The sequence below is a fragment of the Chiloscyllium plagiosum genome, chromosome 26 (genome assembly GCF_004010195.1).
Source record: "Chiloscyllium plagiosum isolate BGI_BamShark_2017 chromosome 26, ASM401019v2, whole genome shotgun sequence".
Taxonomy (NCBI): Eukaryota; Metazoa; Chordata; class Chondrichthyes; order Orectolobiformes; family Hemiscylliidae; genus Chiloscyllium; species Chiloscyllium plagiosum.
This window is the reverse complement of record NC_057735.1, coordinates 31,537,287-31,557,711: the sequence shown is the minus strand read 5'-3', so window position 1 is coordinate 31,557,711 and position 20,425 is coordinate 31,537,287. Positions and strand designations below refer to the sequence as shown.

At 37.1% G+C, this 20,425-nt stretch overlaps 1 protein-coding gene across 7 annotated transcripts in view; it reads left to right on the top strand.

Moving 5' to 3' along the window:
* LOC122563226 (leucine-rich repeat-containing G-protein coupled receptor 6) overlaps nt 1-20,425 on the top strand; it is a 255,999-nt gene that overhangs the window by 210,466 nt on the left and 25,108 nt on the right. For all 7 annotated transcript variants that reach the window (XM_043716816.1, XM_043716819.1, XM_043716817.1 and 4 more), the window contains 5 exons: nt 13,642-13,710; nt 14,888-14,959; nt 16,616-16,687; nt 18,464-18,532; nt 18,748-18,819. In XM_043716816.1, the coding sequence (XP_043572751.1) occupies nt 13,642-13,710; nt 14,888-14,959; nt 16,616-16,687; nt 18,464-18,532; nt 18,748-18,819 (354 nt within the window). The remainder of the gene's footprint in view (nt 1-13,641; nt 13,711-14,887; nt 14,960-16,615; nt 16,688-18,463; nt 18,533-18,747; nt 18,820-20,425) is intronic.

Below are 20,425 nucleotides of genomic sequence, written 5' to 3'. Positions count from 1 at the left end.
AGGGAACAGGAGAATCGACGTTTCGGGCATTAGCCCTTCTTCAGGAATGGGGAAAGTTGGTCCAGCAGGTCCCCCAAGTCCCTCCTCCCTATCTTAGCCTGCTGGACCAACTTTCCTCATTCCTGAAGAAGGGCTAATGCCCGAAACGTCGATTCTCCTGTTCCCTAGATGCTGCCTGACCTGCTGCGCTTTTCCAGCAACACATTTCCATCTCTATTAAATACAAAGCCAGACTTCACTGACCCCAACACGCCTTCATCATCAGGATGCAACTCCCATTTCCAACTCTTCACCCTCTCTCCTTTTCCACTGCTCCATAGCTGACCCTATTTTGCCCTGCTCCAGGCCAGACCTTCCTTCGTTCTAGGGATGGATCTCCCTTCCCCTGTTCCGGAATTTGTGATCAATCATCACATTGATTACCTGCTCCTCACCTAAACCTCTTCACATTCCATGATCTAATTCTCCTTTGCTACTAAGGATCGAGGTCAGGAGGGGGATGGGTGGGGGTAGGGGTTGTCTGCAGCAGTCCCTCTAATTTTCTTCCTGGTTGCATGGGTCTCCAAGACTTGCTCCGCTTCTGGAACTCGTGAATGCCACAATGGGCATGCTGACACCAATCACTGTACTGTGTTCAAAACCTTGTAGCCACATAGCTTCAAGTGAACATAGATTGTCTATCCCCTCATAAAATTAACCTCTAAGGATACTGCAATAAAAATAACCTTTGTTCTATCACCAACTAGTTGTTTTATGACCATCAATGCCTTCCTTACATACAGCCTCCATTTTATTCAGATGTCTTTGGATTGCAATAACTGGTCAATTTACAACATATTACTTAAAGGATGTAATACATCAGGAATTTCAAGAAGTAAGCCACAATTATGGTTTATTTCCTGTTCCTCTCCACTGAAACTTCAAAGCCAAATAGGCTTTGAGTATGTGGAAAGCAAAAATATTTTTCACAACTGTTGATTGACCTGCGGCATATTTCCAGCTTTACTTATTTGTGTCAAAGCAGACAGCATGTATTTTGAATCTTTTTTTTATTTCAAATTTGATTCAACTCCCATATCTTCCCCATCAACAAAGCTTTACACAAAATTTCTAGGACCCTGAATCTCCTGTTCCTCTTCACTGAAACTTCAAACAGAATAAAATTTGCAACCTATCCTGCAATAAAACCCCATCCTCCATTAGGCATCATGGGGAGTTCATTTCTATGTATAGTGGTTGAGGCAGAAACTTATCAAACATTCATGATTATATTAGGTTGGTGGGCCAAAAAAAAACAGTTTGAGAGATACAGGCAAAAGGAACAGGGTGGGTAAGTCTGATTAGACTTATTTGCTCACATAGAGGGTAAGCATCAACTCGAGCTGATTGGGCCAAATGGCCTGTTTCGATTTTATATGTTTCTTAGATTCCTCCATAGGTTCCAATTATTTGTTCTTGGTGACCTCCATTGACCTCCCATCTTAAGGCATTGAATTGAAAATCATTGTAGTCAATTACAAATGCTCCTTCGTCTATCTCTGTGACCAGATCTAACCCAATGTCACAGCTTTTATTCTGTGCTGTTCTGTTTCAAGCCTATTTGTCCTAGTTTTTTAGTTATTCATTCATGAGATGAGGGTGTCACTGACTAGGCCAGCATTTATTGCCCATTCCTTAATTGCTCAAAGGGCATTTAAGAGTTGCCCACATTGCTGTAAGTCTGGAGTCACATGGAGGCAAGATCAGGTAAGGATGGCAGTTTCCTTCCATAAAGGACATAAATGAACCAGATGGTTTTTTTCCAAAAATTGACAATGGATTCATAGTCATCATTAGACTCAAAATCCCCGATTTTATTGAATTCAAATTCCACCATCTACCATCAAATCAAGGTTCCCAGAACATTGCCTGACTCTCTGGATTGACTACCCGTAATAAAGCCATCAGGCTGCCACCTCTCCTTATGGTTCTTTTCATTAATCTGTTCCATGGTGCATTCTGGTGCCAGGGAACAGTAATTCTCACCTTGATTCTCCAGGGAGATCAAGTGTACTTTGCACTGCTATTCCCGAACATAGAGCTCATTGCCCAAACTTAAATTGATTAGTACTTTTTTCTAAATTTTGAAGATCTGTATCACATAGGTCTCCCTGCAAACTCTGTTTTTCTTCAGCATAGAGAAATTTAGTTGCTTGAATTTTTGCATGTTAGTTGCTTGAAGCCTGGAGTCACCCCGATCACCTTTCTCTGAACAGTTGCTGGTGGGTATCCATCTCCTTCTTGCGATTGGATGCAAGTGTTTGCACACAATAGGTGCAATGTAAATCTGCCCCCACAAACCACTGCCAGGACATGGGCTGAGAGCTGTGCTATGCATAGAATTAGGAAGAAAAGTCAAATTCGGACTGACTGTTACCTCCCAGAAATTAAGTCAAAATGACCTTATTGCCCAGGGGCCAACTGAGACTTTTAAGTGGCCAACTAATGATCTCTTAAGGACTCCCTCAACCACTGGTATTCTACCAGTGATGAGGGAACAGCACACCATGTGGGACAGAGAATAAAACTTGACAGCTTTTCTGCCAATGTGTGTTGGGGAGACCCTCTTGTTCAGGTACTCCATGGCCACACCTGCTCAAGGAGTACCATCACTAACAACCTCATCCCATATAACTTAAATCTTAGAGACTTTACTTGTAAAGCTTATCTCTGATGGTATCTACCACCATCTCAATTAAAGGTGGCAAAATCAAGCCAAAACTTCCAGTGTCATTTTCTGGGTGACAAGCTGAATATGCAGTCAGGTAATTTTCCCTTTACTGAGAAACTTATCTTTGCATACTTAATAAGTCAGTATCTTTTTGGCAAAGCAAGCAATGTTTTCATGCAATGATCTAAGCATGCTTTTCTTATATTAAATAAATCAAGTACTTACTTGATGGTTTACAGACCTTAGAACATGTCAAATTCCAAACGAGTCTTTGACCAGAATTCCTATATGATTTTAGATCTTTCACTGTTGCCTTTCTTAATCCACAATTAAATTTATAAAAAAAACCCATTGATGTTATGTACTAGATCTGGCACGACTTTTAGCACAATAACGTCAACAACAAAAAAAGCAGATGATAAATTACAATACGTTTAATGCCTTGCCATTTTTCTTCATGATGATCAAAGGTATGTGGATATGTTTCAGCTGTTGATGTGCCAGTAGTTACAATGGATAGTTAGCCCAAATATGTGGAAAATTACTTGTAGGAGAATGGAAAATGAATTTTAAAATCTCAGATATAACCAGTGTTCTAAACATTTTGTAATAGGCTGGGTAGATGAATTGTGCACAAATACTTTGAAACGGAAATACAGAGCTGCAGCATGTTTCTTTCATACCTAGGGGGAAAAAAACATATCTTTGGAAAAGCAAAAATAGAAGCAGTTCAAATATGAAAATAAACTCACTCCTTCTTGTTGAGAAGTAAGGTAGGATTCTGGCACCATCATTTGTAATCATCTATAATTATAAGCACAGAACCCTTGATTAAAATACTGTTATAAAATTAAAAGATGGAAACAAACTACAGGAGCACTCAATAATTGCTGATTAAGGGTGAAAAATAAAGAACAGACTGCAAAGGAAGCATTAATGACTGTGAAAGCCCTTTATGTACTAGGGACTTGGGTAACTGTGAGATTTGGTGAGGATGATTACAAAAGTTCTTAAATTGCCTGGTCCTCTCAATGACTACTAAATAATGGTTCTGTCATCAAAAACTCTAGCCTATTAAAGACTGCTGTTATTATACAGATCTTAATCCTTTCCAGTAAAGCCAGCAGACACAACTGTTCTTAAGAATGTCACATCTTTTGAAAATGTCCAAGTTACCACGTGAGAAAACCTTTATATGGATAACTCAACTCTGTCATGATCGAAGAAAATGTTTCTGACCTTGGCAGCAATTGTAGAGCTCTACATCATGGCAGTTTTAAAAAGCTGCATCTTGTGAAGTTGCATTCTTGTTTTACATCTGTCTCAAAATTTTAAAAAATGTTTGAAGAAGTCTACTACATCATTGAGTCATTTTTAAGACATGACTTGGTACAGTGCATTTAGTTTTAAGTTCTGGGTGATGTCAGATGAGTTCTGCAAAAAGGAATCTCGTATATCCCAGCTTAAGAATTTATTGGAGTCCCAAGTTTTGCATTAGTTTGTAGTCAAAAGCAATTACATTAGCACAGTAATAGTGCATAACAGTCAGAGCCCGATAATTGAGGGATAAACCCTTCACCTACTAGCTGAAAATTTCAAAATGCATGTTGGCAGTGAGTTATTTGGCTTGACTTCACATGTCTTTCACATTTATTGATATGTTCTGGCAGTGGCTGAGGTACATGGGATTCTTGCTGCAATTTATAGAAACTAGCAACTCGGTTCCTCAAAAAACATGATAAATGCCTGGCCCAATCTGAAGATGCCGTAAAGTAATGTTTGTCTCCCTCTCTATGACTAGTCTGTGTATAAAAGCGCTTTCCCCTTGTGTTACACTTGCATGTCATGTCTCACTCCTAATTTGCTACGCTAGTTTGATTCCCTAATAAAATTAGCAGATTGATTTTAACATATTGGTCAAATGATGCACCAGTTGAGTGAGGGTATAAAGTGCTGGCCTGGAGACAATATTAGTAGCTGCTGTACTTGATGCTTCCTAAATAACTTCTACTGTCCTTGTAAAGAAATGAGGAATGGATCTGAGGAGAATGAACTCTATAGTACTTGAAATGTATATCCTTAATTTGAGTGCCCTCTTTTGCCCAGGCATGGGAGAATGGATATCCCTGAAGTGTGTGGGTCCTTCATTGTTGTCCAAATTTTATGCCAAGCATGTCAAGAATCTACAGCAGTACAGCTGTAAGAACAGTTGTTCCCATGGGAATCCAAGGATGCTGGCACATGTTCCACATAAGATTGACACCTTTCCTGGACAGCTCCATAGATTACGTTAAAAGACCTTTTCAGACTCTTCCTAAGCCTTTGCAGTGCGTTTTCCCCAGAGCTAACATTTGGCATTTGATACCACTTCCCACACCTGGGGGCAGGCTAGGAATTAGGTGGATATCCATTTAATTGGACATAAGTCATGGGATGGAGGGCCTGTTGTGTTCATGACTCATCCTATTTAAAACTGAGATACTGAATATCTCAGTTATTGTGAGGCCAATTAAAGCTCTTAATTATTCAATTAAAACCATTTCAGGACCTCATGTTGTTGTCATGGGTTGAAGATGGTGGTGGTGGTGCTGATGGGGAATGGGTGTGGTTTCCTCTCGTAGCTAAATTTTCCACCATATCCTTGGGAAGGTGCAGAAACAAATCAGGCAAAATTTCTGCCTTCACATCACTATCAAAAGACCCACCAAAAGTGTGTCTGCTTGACATTGTTTTATCGGGTGATTTCAAAATAGTCTGAACTATAACATTCACCTTCAGTCAAATAGTCTGCAAATATTCATTATCCGGACTCTTGGTACATTTGTGACATTTTGGAAAATTCCCGTGTTCATGTACCAGCAGGTCAGAACTGTGAGGAAGAATTGTTTTAAAACAATTCCTTGCCAATTTTAAATCTGGGCATTGGTGGGTAGTGTGATTATGGGTGCTGTGATGATCTCACCAAGGGCCTCAAGTCATTTTTATGGTTAGCTCTTGTTTGAGTATGCAGGGCAGGTTGGTGGAGCAGAACTTGTACTTATTGTGGTGATGAGCGAGACAGAACCTGGCAGCTGTGAAAGAGGGCTGAACCAAAAGTAAGGATTTATGGTGGGGGGATTGTCAGGCAATCATATAGAGTGGGAGAACAGAGGGCTGTCAGCAAGCAGATAGATTTCTGTGGCATTAAGAGATGCATTATTCCAAATGAAAAGTACTATTCTCCCGATAGACTATTCTATTCATTAGTGCCAATGGGAAATGCACAGGCGGGGCTCTTGCTTATAGCTACCTGAAAATTATACCGTTGTCCTATGTTTCCTTGTAATCCCTCTTTGAATGTGAGTGCTGAGCCACTGTTTTGAAGATCCATGATGAAATAGTGGCAGTGAAAAATAGGTGGTAAATTGAATTGTAATTTTTCGAGTGCTGCGATCACATTCCCATTTGGCTGAGGTAGTTAAAAAACTATCTTATTGGCTTAAATGTACACATAGGCGTATAAATAGTGTGAAATACCTATCAAATCATTATCAATTCACCATTTGTTTTGTCTGTTATCTTTAACAGACTGACATTTCTGTGGAGTTAAATTATTTAAGAGTTAACCCTGCTTTTAATGAATACCAAGCTATATATTGTAACTTTGTACATGGCTCTATAAATTCAGATATAAATCACACCTTAGACTTTGTATGACCAGAGTCACTAAATATGTACAATAAAGAATTCAAAGTAACTGGCACTAACTTTCAACTATGACTCACCTCTGTTGCAATAGGATTATCATACTAGTAGTGAATTTGGCAAATACGACAAAATGTTGTTAAAAGCATCTGTTGTCCAATGTGTACGACTCTATCTATGGCAAATACTGCACCACTAAGAGATTAAAAAAAGTTTAGAGTACTGATTTTTAAATAAAAGCTTTGATGTTTCAGTGATTATGGCCGATAATTACATATCTGAATGATTAGGATTTAAAACAATGAAATAATGGATTCATTGAAAACAATGCACCAGTGTAGTGCTTGCACCATCATTCTCACTATTGTAAACTTCAGCTAATTTACCCAGAGATATAAATTGTTCTGCAAGCATTTTTACTCCAAGAGAAAGCTAGCTATTTAAAGCCATTGCAGGTAAAAATCAATATGCGTAGCCCAAGGGTAGCGTCAACTTTTGTCTCTTTCTTGATAGCCTGAAAGGCTGTTTAATTATTAAATTTGATAGTCCAGGGAAAATATATGTAACTTGAGGCATACTATTAAAAACATGCACTCTGCTGTCATCAGAATAATATCACACCTGAGAGTTAAACAATTTCGGTCTGATAATGAAATGTTTGCAGTGGTGTCACATTTCATCATATAAATGCATTAAGACACTCAGAAGTCAAAACCTTGTGAGATAAACACTAGGAAGATGAGTGTAATTATGGGCACTGTACATTGAAAACTGTAGCCCAGCCTCTCATCCAGTATGAATGTTGAATTTCCATTTGAATTGATTTTCTTGCAAATTGTCTTGATGAGGGCAAGGCAAAAAGTTTTGACAGATGCATTGTTATTTCAGCAATATTGAAGTTCTATACAAACAAATAACTGTTTAAACCCACCGTTATTGTGCAACTCCATGCACAGGAGAATGCAACAATGTCTCCCATCTGATATCTAGCAAACCCACTACATCTTTAAGGACTGGATGGATTCCCTTTATAGATATATGTCTAGTTGTGAAAGTGTATGATGTATTTAAAACTCATCCAGTATTGGTTATTTTGCATATCTACAGGAATTGAAGACCATCATTCCATTGCACAACTAGAATACCAGACATCTCTGAGAAAGAGTTTTCTGAAATACCCAAATGTTCAAACATTTTCCACTCCACTCCAAACTCCCATGTCAATGTATTAAGACTATCCAGAATTCTGCTGCCCATTTTTTATAAGACTGAAAGCCTGGCTAGTCCATCGGCTAACTACATCGGATCTCAGTTTGCTGATGTGCTTATAGAATTGCTTGATATATTAAACCATTAATTGGAAGTCATTGATTAGCTGGTTAACACAAATCTATATACAAGTAACTTAGAAATTTGAAATGAATCAACTAGAAACTATTTGGGTGGCTGAATTGTAAATTACATCACTGACATTGAAAATCTACTTTTGCCAGCCAACACAATACTTGGAAATTTTCTAATCTTTACAGAGATATTGTTAAATTCCACATTTTCCTTCTGGTTTGTAAATCGCTATTTTGACATTAGTTTGTGTTCCATGCTAAAAATAAATGTTATTGTGTCTTTAGAACATTTGCAGCGAGGAGAGTATTGTTTTATGTAAAACAAAATGAGAAGAGAGCAGCATTCAATTGTTGGATACTCTACCATTACAGAAAGTTGTTTAACTGAACAAATATCTTATCACATATCCTGTTCAATATGCTTATCATTTCCCATGCGAAATCCTTAGAGCACATCCTGTGAGTTTTGGTACAAGCAATTATAAGCCGTTAGATCAATAGTAACAGAGATTAAGAGCCTACATTTGAAGATTGTTCTGAGCATCAAAGGAGAAATGCCCAGGTTATAGGTAGGACAAATATTGGATGCTTGTGATAAGGGGACGGCTATAATTGTAATCAGATTGGCAAAAGCAGCCTGGATGAAGAGTTCATAGAATGCATTTGAAATAATCTCTTAGAGCAACATGTTCTAGATTTGACCAGAGAGCAGGTTATATCAGACTTGACATTGTGTAGTTTGACAAGAATAATTAATGATCTCATTTTTAAAAAAAAGACATCTCTGGGTAGCAGCAACAACAATATTATTGAATTTTACATTCAGTTGCAAGGGAGAGGAAAGGTATGCAAATGTGAGTGGCAGCTGAGATGATTGGTTGAGAATGATAAATAGGTCAAACAAGAGGAAGAAATTAGAGCACAAGAGAAAGCTAGTTAGACATGTAAAAACAGAAAACAAGACTTTCTACAGGTTTTAAAAGGAAAAAAAAGTGAATGTTTATCCTCCAGAGAATGAGAATGGTGAGTTAATGGCAAATAAATGACAAACAAAATAAATAAATACTCTGCTTTTGTTTTCATTATTGAGGAATCAAAATTCATTCCAATAATAGTTATTAAATCAGGAGGTAGGAGGGAGAGAGGAACATAATTAAAATGAGGAAGAGTCAGCATTATTTTGTCAAAAAGAATCATGTTTAAAAAATTCACTCAAGTTCTTTGAAGTAATAACATGTGTGGATAAAGGAGAGCCTGTAGACTTATTGTAATTGAATTTTCAGAAGGCATTTGATATGATAATTTGTCAAAGTCTATTATGGAATATAAAAACTCTGTAGTGCACAAGGTAACACATTAGTATGGATAGATGACTGGCTGGCAGCTGGAAGTAAAAAGCACGCATAGTGGGGTCTTTGATTGGCAGGATGTAACAAGTACAGTCATAGAGTCATAGAGAGGTACAGCGTGGAAACAGATCCTTCCGTCCGACTCGCCTATGCCGACCAGATATCCTAACCTAAACTAGTCCCATTTGCCAGCACTTGGCTTATATTCTTCCAAACCCTTCCTATTCATACATCCATTCAGATGTCTTTTAAATGCTGTAATTGTACCAGCCTCCACCACTTCCTCTGGCAGCTCATTCCATAATGCACCACCCTCTGCGTGAAAAAGTTGCCCCTTATTTCCCTATTATATTTTTCCCCTCTCACACTAAACCTATGCCCTGTAGTTCTGGACTCCCCCACCCCAGGGAAAAGACCTTATCAGTTTATCCTATCCATGCCCCTCATGATTTTATAAATCTCTATAAGGTCACCCCTCAACCTCCAACGCTCCAGGAAAAGTAGCCCCAGCCTATAGTCCTGCAGGGCTGTGTTTGGACATCCTCAATTTACACAATGGCTCAGATGAAGGGAAAAAAGGCATAGCAGCAAAATTCACAAGGGGAACCAAGGCAACTAGGAAAATGTGTTGTGAGGAAGATATAAAGAATTACATGAGCGGTTGAGTGAATGGGCAAAAATCTGGCAGACAATGTGGAAATCTATAAAGTTGATAACTTTGACAGGAAAAATAAAAGAGCATAGTATTACTTAAATGGAGAAGGTCTGGGGAATTCTGATGTGCAGAGGGATATGGATAATCTAGGGCATGAATCACAAAATGTTTATATGCAGGTACAGATAATCAAGTGGGCTGAATTGGATGTTACCCTTTATCACAAGAAAAACTGACACAAAAGTAAAGGATGTTAATACTGCAGTTATAGAGGGCACTGGTGAGACCACATTCGGAATACTTTGTGCAGTTTTGGTCTCCTTTTAAAGGAAAGATCAAAATGCATTGAAGGCAGTTTAAAGGAGGTTTACTAAGTTGCTATCTGGAAAGAATGCATTGTCTATAAGAGAGGCTGGGCAGGCTGGAATTCCGAAAGAAGAGGGTGAATTATTAAACTGCATAGGATCCAAGATGGATTTGACAGGGTGGATGTGGAATGGATGTTTCCCCTTGTGAATGAGTTTAAATTTAGAAGGCATTGCTTCTAAATTAGGCCTCACACTTTTTGGGCAGAGAGAAGGTTTTATTCTGTCAGTATTCTCTGCCTCAGAAGGTGGCGGCGGCAGGATCGTTGAGTAAATTAGTGTGAGAATTAATGCAATGAGTCTGAAATTCATTTGAAAACTTTCAACACACTACAGGGAGGGCTCGTAAGTAACCCACAAGTGTTGGCAATACATCAGGGAAAATTGTGGAATGATCATTGCTGTTGCATAGTTGACATATCAGGACATGATTAAAGAGATTTCCCATATTATATTTCCTTTTTCATAGTTTAGAAGATATGTCTGGTTAAAAATGAGGCTCCAAGGGCGAGATTTCCCTCTAATGGTCTCCTGCACTTGTCTTCAATCCCCTTGAGCAACCTCTCTGTGCGACAATCACCCCACAAGAAGAGTATAAATGTTACTTATCTTCTCACCACTGGATCCCCTAATGAGTAGGCCTCAACCACCAATCTTTAGGATCCAGAAATTGCCGGCTGTTGATGGTAAACCCATGGTAAACTAATGGAGAAAGTGAAGTCACATAGTGTGCAGCGTGTTGTAGCTAGGTGGATAAAGAACTGGTTGAGCAACAGGAGACAGAGAGTAGTAGTTGAAGTGAGTTTCTCGAAATGGAGAAAGGTAACCAGTGGTGTTCAACAGGGATCAGTGCTGGGACCACTTTTGTTTGTGATATACATAAATGATCTGGAAGAAGGCACTGTTGGTATGATGAGCAAGTTTGCAGATGGCACGAAGATTGGTGGAGTAGCAGAAAGAATAAGGGACTGTCAGAGAATACAGGTGAATATAGATAGACTGGCAGAGCAGTAGCAGATGGAGTTCAATCCAGGCAAATGTGAGGTGATACATTTTGGGAAGCCTAATTCTAGAGCAAATCATACAGTAAATGGAAGAGCTTAGGGAAAAGTTGATGGGCAGAGAGATCCGGGAGCGCAGGTCCATTGTACCCTGAAGGTTGCTGCACAGGTGGATAGAGTGGTCAAGAAGGCACATGGTATGCTTGCTTTCATCGGACGAGGTCATGTTAAAATTGTACAAGACATTGGTTCGGCCACATTTAGAATACTGTGTACAGTTCTGGTCGCCACATTACCAAAAGGATGTGCACACTTTGGAGAGGGTGCAGAGAAGGTTTACAAGGATATTGCCTGATATGGAAGGTGCTAGCTATGAAGAGAGGTTGAGTAGGTTAGGATTGTTTTCATTAGGAAAAAGGAGATTGAGGGGGCCCTGATTGTGGTCTACAAAATCATGAAGGGTATAGACAGGGTAGAGAGATAAGCTTTTTCCCAGGGTGAAGGATTCAATAACGAGAGGTCACGCTTTCAAGGTGAGAGGTGAAAAATTTAAAGGGGATACACACAGCAAGTACTTTACACAGAGGGTGGTAGGTGCCTGGAACACGTTGCCAGCAGAGGTAGTAGAGGCAGGCACGGTTGATTCATTTAAGATGCATCTGGACAGATGCATGAGTAGGTAGGGAGCAGAGGGATACAGATGTTTAGGAATTGGGCAACAGGTTTAGACATTGGATTTGGATTGGCTCAGGCTTAGAGAGCTGAAGGACCTGTTCCTGGGCTGTAAATTTTCTTTGTTCTTTGTTTTTTGTTCTGACGACCCAGGATGCCATTGTCCAGGCCTCTGCCTACACCAAGAAACCCAACCAAGTTCACCTGCCAGCGCTCAATGGGCTAGTTGGGATACAATTGAGCGAACATTCTCATCAATGGGGATGGCAACCTAATTGACACCTAACACACTTGCCCCCACATTTCCTGTAAAATGTCAGAAAAGTGCACACGTAGTTTCTTTCTCGATTTCCCAACTCAGTAACCATGTGCAAATAATAAGAAGTACATGACTGGGCTCTGATGAAATAATTCATGATGCTCAGGCTTTGATTTTAAGCAAGATTACTCACAACCTACCCCTAAAGCCAGAGAACTTTGTTATCCTCTAATTCTAATTTATAAACTGGATCAACACCCAGCTTCCAGCTCTGATCAACAGACTGTGCCCCAACTTGGCACAATCAATATGGCCTTCTTGCATTGGGTAGAATGCAATGTTAGTGCACTTTTGAATGTCACAGGTTGCCAGCAGGAGTCAGCCCAGCAATATTCAAATAAGGCCTTGCAGGGTTTTTGGCTGATTCTCCACAAACTCCCCAGCACCCATATTGGAGCTTAATGCCAAGACATGCACAGGAGAAGTAGATATTGAAATTAGAAATTGGAGAGCACAGGGCATTCGATCAATAATATCCTAGCATGAGTTAATGCCTTCATGAAACAAGGGAAGAATCAATGCTGGTGAAGCAGGGGAGCATTAGAGAGTAGGAAGAAAATGGTGAATTATAGATAAATGCATTTAAACAATTGCACAGTCTTATTAGTTGCTATTTTTTCAAATGCTTTTGAAAATCTTGATTGAACAAAAAATTTGAATAATTCTAGTAAAATAATGTTTTATTAATTGGGAGTTTATTTTAATAAAATTTGCAGTAGCACAATTAATTCCTAAAATGTTCTTTCTCCGTAAACATTATTTCATGTCTTTGTTGTGCTGTTTTGTTGCAAAATGGTAACTATTGACATGTTTCTGCAAAATCAAGCCACCTTTTAAAACTCCATGTTGAAAAGATTCTGTCAATTCTCTGGGGTTCAATGCACAAAGAACTTTAGTTCTAGTCGATTATCATTCCCCATTTACATTTGATAATTACCTTGCTGAGTTCTAGTCAAAAAGGTTACAACTATACAATCTGACATTACTAACAATGTATATGCAAGTCCTATTTTTATTGTTATTTTAATTCTGATCGTTTAATTTAAATGCATTGAGGCTTTTGTAACATGGTACAGGGAGAATTTTTATACAAAAGGCTAATAATATTGCTTCATATCATATTAACTTTAAATTTGTTGTCAGAAAGTGTTATAACAGAGGAAATCTTGAGTTTCATAACCTTGGGATTATAAAATGGTGACACTGTAATGTTTAATGTTGAAAATAATGTATTATCTACAAAAATTTATATTCCATAAAAAATTGAATAAATTAGTTGAAACAATGAGATGACGCACAATTTTGGGGGTGACTTATGGTGCTGTAAAGACAATGTGTCTTACCTGCTTTATCATCATGCTACCCTGTGTGATGTCTCCTGCATAACAATTAGGGCATGTTGCACAACTGAATTGGCAGTACACTATTCAATAGTACACATCACTGCTGTTCTGTTATATCAGTTCAAAAAAGTTCATAAAATGCAACGATGACACCTAACAAAATGTTACTAATAACATTTTTCTTTTGTTAATTTTACCAGAGACTTGAATTATAATGACCTGGAAGAATTTCCTGTTGCTATCAGAACTCTAAGTAAGCTTCAAGAACTGTGAGTATCACCTTATTAACAAAAAAGAAAACAGTTATATATAGAATTCATTGTGAAAGCCATCAGTAGTTGTACCATGGAAGAGAACATACATCTGGTCTGCGTAATATTCCTGAAAACAGCAAGACAGCTTGTACATTTTCCAAAAAAAGTGTTTTGAAAGTATGCAAGTTCCAATTCCAACCACAGTGACCATGCATTGTATAAAGTAGCAGAGAACACTTGCTGAATTTGAGGCTGTTACCTCAAAGAGGTTAAAGATGGCATTTGTAACCTAATCTATCTTAAATCGCAATAAGGTTCAGTTGGAGCTGTGGAAATGACTGCTAGATAAAATGACAGTATTTCAAAAGATGCTTCACAACACGAAACAATGTTCAATTCTTTAGCTTGCACTGTCTGTTTCTCCATCTCTCTTTTTTTAAAATCCTGATTAAACCTAATAATTGAAAAGAAGTACAAAAAGATTTCCTCAGTATGTTATGTGTATTAACTTAAGCTGTAAATCCATTTATAAAGAATAGATTTACATATTGAAGGCAGGTAGCTTTAATGCTTCATTTTTTTAGAGAATATGTATTCATATAAATCAAAATCTTTTCTACAAAATCTATCATTGACAAAAGCGATTAACAGCTTGGTAACAATTTTCTGGGGTCAAAAAACAGTGGGTTCAACCTTGGCACCAGACTGTTTTAGGCAGGCCCTGGGGGAATTTTGGACTATTGAGGGTGCCATCATTGAGAACAGACATGAAAAAGGTTCTGCTTCCCTATCCCAGTAGTTCAGGGTGGTTAATTTACCAAGGCATGATTCAAAGAATCCAAGTTTTTTTTTGATACCCAGTCCAAAATTCCTCCAACAACCAATCCCACCAAAAAGAGGTTAATTGATAAATCATGTTATAGCTATTTGTGAGGTCTTGCTGTAAACAACAACAGTCACTTCATTCCAAGTAATTAATTGAATGTACTGTGTTTTGAAACATATTAAATCCAAGTTTCTGTTTATAGGAAATGAATTAGACTCTTGGAAAAGAATTGCAAATTCAGGAAAATATGTCAAAATTTAAAGCTCTTCTTTTAAAAGGAAAGCAACAATTGGAATGTATTGTAATAACTTTCACATTGAACTTGACTGTTTTAACTAACTGGATGATTTTTGATGTGTGTTGTAGGGGCTTCCATAACAACAATATCAAAGCAATTCCAGAAAAGGCTTTTGTTGGAAATCCTCTGCTTCAAACAATGTAAGATTAATTGCTGTCATCTTATATATCCCTTGTTACTTTACTCTCTTTCAATGTGTGTGTTTGGTATATCTTTGACAATGCTAAGCAGTCAAACTTAGCCTTGATTATTATTGTTTATCAATGAAGTTCAATTGCCCTGAATATTGCTGAAAATATTCAATAGTTTCCAAGAAAGGAAAATGTGGCACTATGAAAATTTGCTGGGGAATCAAGTATTACCATGCCAAAGAATCCCTTGGAAGAAGTGAAATCATTAAAAAATGCCTAGATTGCCTTTTAATTCAATGTTTCAAAGTATTAACTCTGAATAGGCAAAATCTATACCGTACTTATGTGGTGGAACTCATCTGGGGCATCACCCAGAACAAGGTATAAATATATCCAGGTTAGGTAAATGTAAAATTGACAACTATTATTAAGGATCACTGATCTGATGAGGAGTAGAAATGGTTGAGGATAGTCTTTAAGAGAGGATTTGATTTGATTGTGATAAATATGGTCAAACAGCCCTGTCAAAGCTTGCTGTTAACATTCATATCTGAAAAATTGCAGTTTGACTGAGGTACTAAAAAGTAACCGGAGCCTTGATGCTTTATCCCTCAAACAAAATTTAAAACTGCCTTTGGATTAGAATGAAGGGTGAGGAGATTGATAAAACCAAATTAAAATCAATTTTTATGCTCTAATGAAAATCAGTATTTGAGTTAGTTTGCTTCCAGAGTCTGCCCACATCACTGATGTTGAAGACTAACTGTATCTAGAATAGCTGCATTTATTTTGATTGGGTTTTTCAAAAGTAGAGCTGCATGAGACCTGACCTAGAGCTGTGATGCTTGTCAGAGTGTGAACTATATAGGCAGAAAATACTCCTCTTTCTTTCTATTTCTTTTCACATGCATATAAATATCTACAAGTATACCTTAGTTCCAAAAAGTAATTTTGTTGGACAATACATTTAATTTGTGACTGTTTAAAAACGCTTTTGCACCTTAAAAGCTGCTACTTACATAAGAGATAAGTATCTTGATTAATAATTAACATATTCATTATTTGCAATGGTACAAGTGCAGGTGCAGATTTAATCACACACTTTCAAAAAAATCTTTTATTTATTTTTATTTGCAGAACCTAACAATTATACTATTACATGAGCAATGCTATTTGCTTAGCTATTTAATATAAATAAGTCAGCTTATTATTAAAATTACATATTAACTATGCAGTAATTCTAGGTGGGCCAGATGTCTTAGTTAACTCTTTAACTATTGCCTTTCTTAACTGTTTAACTATTTTATCTTTAAATCTCTTGACTTCACATGAATATGTCTTCATTCTGGCAACAGGAAAGACTTACAAATCGTTCGCTAATGACCGGCATATTGTTGCCATTTAGTCTATTTCCTAGACCGATTCTCAAATGTTATTATTAGTTAAAGAAAACTCTTCCCCCATCATCTTTTCAAGCAGCTACAGTAAAACATATGGGCTCATGTCGACTGTCCGGCTGGTTTGAGTTAATAGTACAGGCGACTCTTGTACATTTTGTTACTCAAACTGATTTTACACTATCTTCACATCAGTAAAGCAGATGTGAGCTTTGACACCGATGGATGTAGTATAAAAACTTATCTAAACAATTTATTTCCTTTTTAGTCATTTTTATGATAATCCGATCCAGTTTGTGGGGAAATCAGCCTTTCAGTATCTGCCAAAGCTTCACACCTTGTAAGTATGAGCTGAGCCACATGTTCAATTTCAAAAGTTCAAAAAGCTGGCCCAGTAGCTTATGTAATTGAATGCTTGACTCCCAATCAGAAGGTAATGAATCTAAGTCCTTGGGGTGTTTGCCGCTGGAAATTGTTCGCCTTAGATAATGAATTTAGCTTTTCTCAGTCCCCAAAAGCTGCACAAAATCAAACTCAGATGAAGAAAAGGATGACTCACTGGGCCTGATTTTAATTCTGTGCATTTTGATGGCTTTTGAATTAATTAAAATCTCACCCTTTGTCTCTGTACATTCACACAGGACTTTTGAAATTCAGCGTAGAGATCCTTGGGATAATAACTTTGTGGTTACAAATAGAGATATATGTATATATAATGTCAAAAATCACATAACACCAGGTTATAGTCCAACAGGTTTAATTGGAAACACTAGCTTTCAGAGCTCAGCTCCTTCATCAGGTAGTTGTGAAGTACCTGATGAAGGAGTAGCGCTCCAAAAGCTAGTGCTTCCAATTAAACCTGTTGGACTATAACCTGGTGTTATGTGATTTTTAACTTTGTACACCCCAGTCCAACACCGGCATCTCCAAATCCTATCTAATGTCAAATAATATGCAAGAAGTAAACAAAGCATGAAATAATTATTGTAACAGTACGTCTTAAAGCTTTGCGTGTTTGAGGTACTTGCTCAATTTAATTTGTAGTGCCCAACGGTTTATTTTCATAATGATATAAAAGGTATAGAAACTGCAAATGCATTTGAAGAGATGCCTATTAATTTGCAGAGCATATTGATGTGCAACAAAATCCCTGGATTATTTAAAGTGGTCAAGATGGTTGGACTTTTGAACTATTTCGAAGGAAGTCTATAAAGCAATGAAGTTTCCAAAGTGTTTTCACGCTAAGTTGATTTGTACTCAATTTATAATAGTGTCTCGTTTATGCAATACTGCTTTCAGATGCCGTGCTGCATTAAAAGTATAACAACAAATGGAAATTATCACTGCATTGGCTCATAAAGAAAGTGGGGAGGAGGAACAGGCATTCATACAACATCTTTCAAGACCTTAGAACAACTGCAAAGTACTTTCCAATTAATTAAGTACCTTTAAAATGAAACAACTATCAGGAAATGGACAATAAAATTTCATATAAAAATTTTCAAAACTGCAATGAAATAAATGATCCTGAATCTGTTTTATACATGTTGCATGAGGGATAAATGTTGATTAGAACATGAGAATTGCCTTGCTCTCTTCTGATTGTATCAGGGATATTTTTCTTTCATCTGAGAATTCAGATGGAATCTTCTTCAAACATTTGGGAAAAACAAGTTCCTATAAAGTTGCAAGCATAACAATTTTGTGTGCTTGCAATTGTGTACAAAGTTACATCTGGTATAGAGCATGGAATATAAATGATGTGAATTGGAAAACAATACTGAGGTGTGAATAGGGTATAAGACATATGTTAACTCTGTGATTACAAATAACTCATGAAAAAAATAATATGGCCAAAGAAATCCAAATTAGGAAATACAAACAGCAAATATTAAAATTATAAACTACAATTAATAATTTTATGAGCATCAAATTGGCTATATGATCTTTATATAGCAATTGCAATTGGGAAAATAAATTAAGCTTATTCAAACACCCCAAAAGAACTGTACAATTATCTATTTTAAATGTTATGGTGCAATAATTACAAATTATCAGATTTTTTTCTTTTAAGTAATGCATGAAGAAAGTAACAGAGTTTTGCTGTCAATTCCAGGTCACTAAATGGAGCAATTGAAATAAAAGAATTCCCGGACCTTAAAGGAACAACTAGCCTGGAAATACTGTGGGTAGCAAATTTATGTTTATCAAACTTAGATTCTGAATGAACAGCAGGGACTATTTTGCTGCAATTATTGCTCTTTTCTTTTGATGGCATTCATTCATCACAAATTATCCATTACATTGTCAGTTCTGTCAGTAAAAATAAAGGTCATGTACTGAGGAACTTCTCGCATGCCTAACTCCAAATAATGGCATAAATTTTCTGCTTCTGGACAGGACCCTAACTCAAGCTGGAATAACCTCACTTCCCAGGGGTCTCTGCCAACAGCTCCCAAATCTACGAGTACTGTGAGTATGGTTTAGTTCCTGGTTATACATGTATTTGATTGTCAATCTTGAATGAATAACTCCAGTATCCATTCACTGTGTAGGAATAAAGCAGCAATTGAACTGCTTAGCTCCATAGGATGAGGGAAATGGTTATTTCAAGAAATATTTAATAGCTTCTATCCTTGAGAATAGATCATAAAGCTAATGTCAATCATAGTACTATACTTCGTAACCCTATATAAGCCAGACTGGTTTTATAAATCTATTCATCATCCCCGCTAAGAGGACTTCTCGGACAGTTATTATAAATTTATGTGAGGAGAGATAAAATCAACTCACATAATCCTATTGAAGCACTGATTTTCGCAATTATATTAACTGTAAATAGACCTACAACCTAATTGAACTCTATAATTATAAAAAAAACACACATTACAATGATGGTATTTCTTGCCAAATGCCTAATTTCTATGACACAAGATCAATACTTCATACTTTATACTGTAATGATCCTGTACCTTTCTAAACTCAATTTGTCCTTTGTCTCACTTGATAGCTCTTATTATCCTTAGTTCCAAGTGTGTATAATCCCACTCACTCATAAATGTTAAAGATTTAAGCTTTATGACTACTCATCAAGAACAGAAACTGTTAAATGTTTCTTGAAAATAAATTTCCATCTCTCTATAGATCTAAGTAGTTCAAGAATCAATAGGTCCTATGTCACATACGGAATAAATCCTTTATAAAGTAATTCCCCATTGGTTATTACTTCAAGGTTATGTATCTACAATGGCATTTCAAATTGATAAACTTGTAATGGCTGCCTTAAATTTGTACAGCAGAAAAATGATCATATCACGGTTTAATATTTTCATATTTAATCGTTTAATTCATTATGTTAACAGAGGCATTATTGAACTTACATTAAAGTGAATATCATACAAGTCAGTGACAGTTCTTATCAGCATAACAGCAGATATGCAATTGATTTAGGGTGGCACAGTGGCTCAGTGATTAGCACTGCGACCTCACAGTGCTAGTGACCCAGGTTCGATTCCTGCCTCAGGCAACTGTCTGTGTGGAGTTTGCACAGTCTCCCCATGTCTGCGTGGGTTTGCTCTGGTTTCCTCCTACAATTCAAAGATGTGCAGGTCAGGTGAATTGGCCATGCTAAATTGCCCATAGTGTTAGATGCATTAGTCAGGGGTAAATATAAGATTGAGGAATGGGTCTGAGTGGGCTACATTATGGAGGATAGGCATGGACTTCTTAGGCTAAAGGGCCTGTTTCCATGCTGTAAATCTAATCTGATTTACGCTACCTTATAAATTTAACAATGTATTATACAAGCGATACTTTGGAGTGGCATCAAGAATGTAATTTAGCTTTCTAAGGAAAGTAACTGATATAAACATTTTTACTGCGATTATGATGTAATGTAAAACCTTGAAGTGAATTAGTGCCCTGGAATCATTTAGCTGCTATTAATTGTTATATTTATGAGAGAACATAATTTCAGGAAAAGGTTGTGGTAAAAGGCAAAAGTACAATTCAATTTGATTATTTCTTTTAGTAGACACATCAATTCTCTGCCCACCTATATTTGAATATAAATAAAACT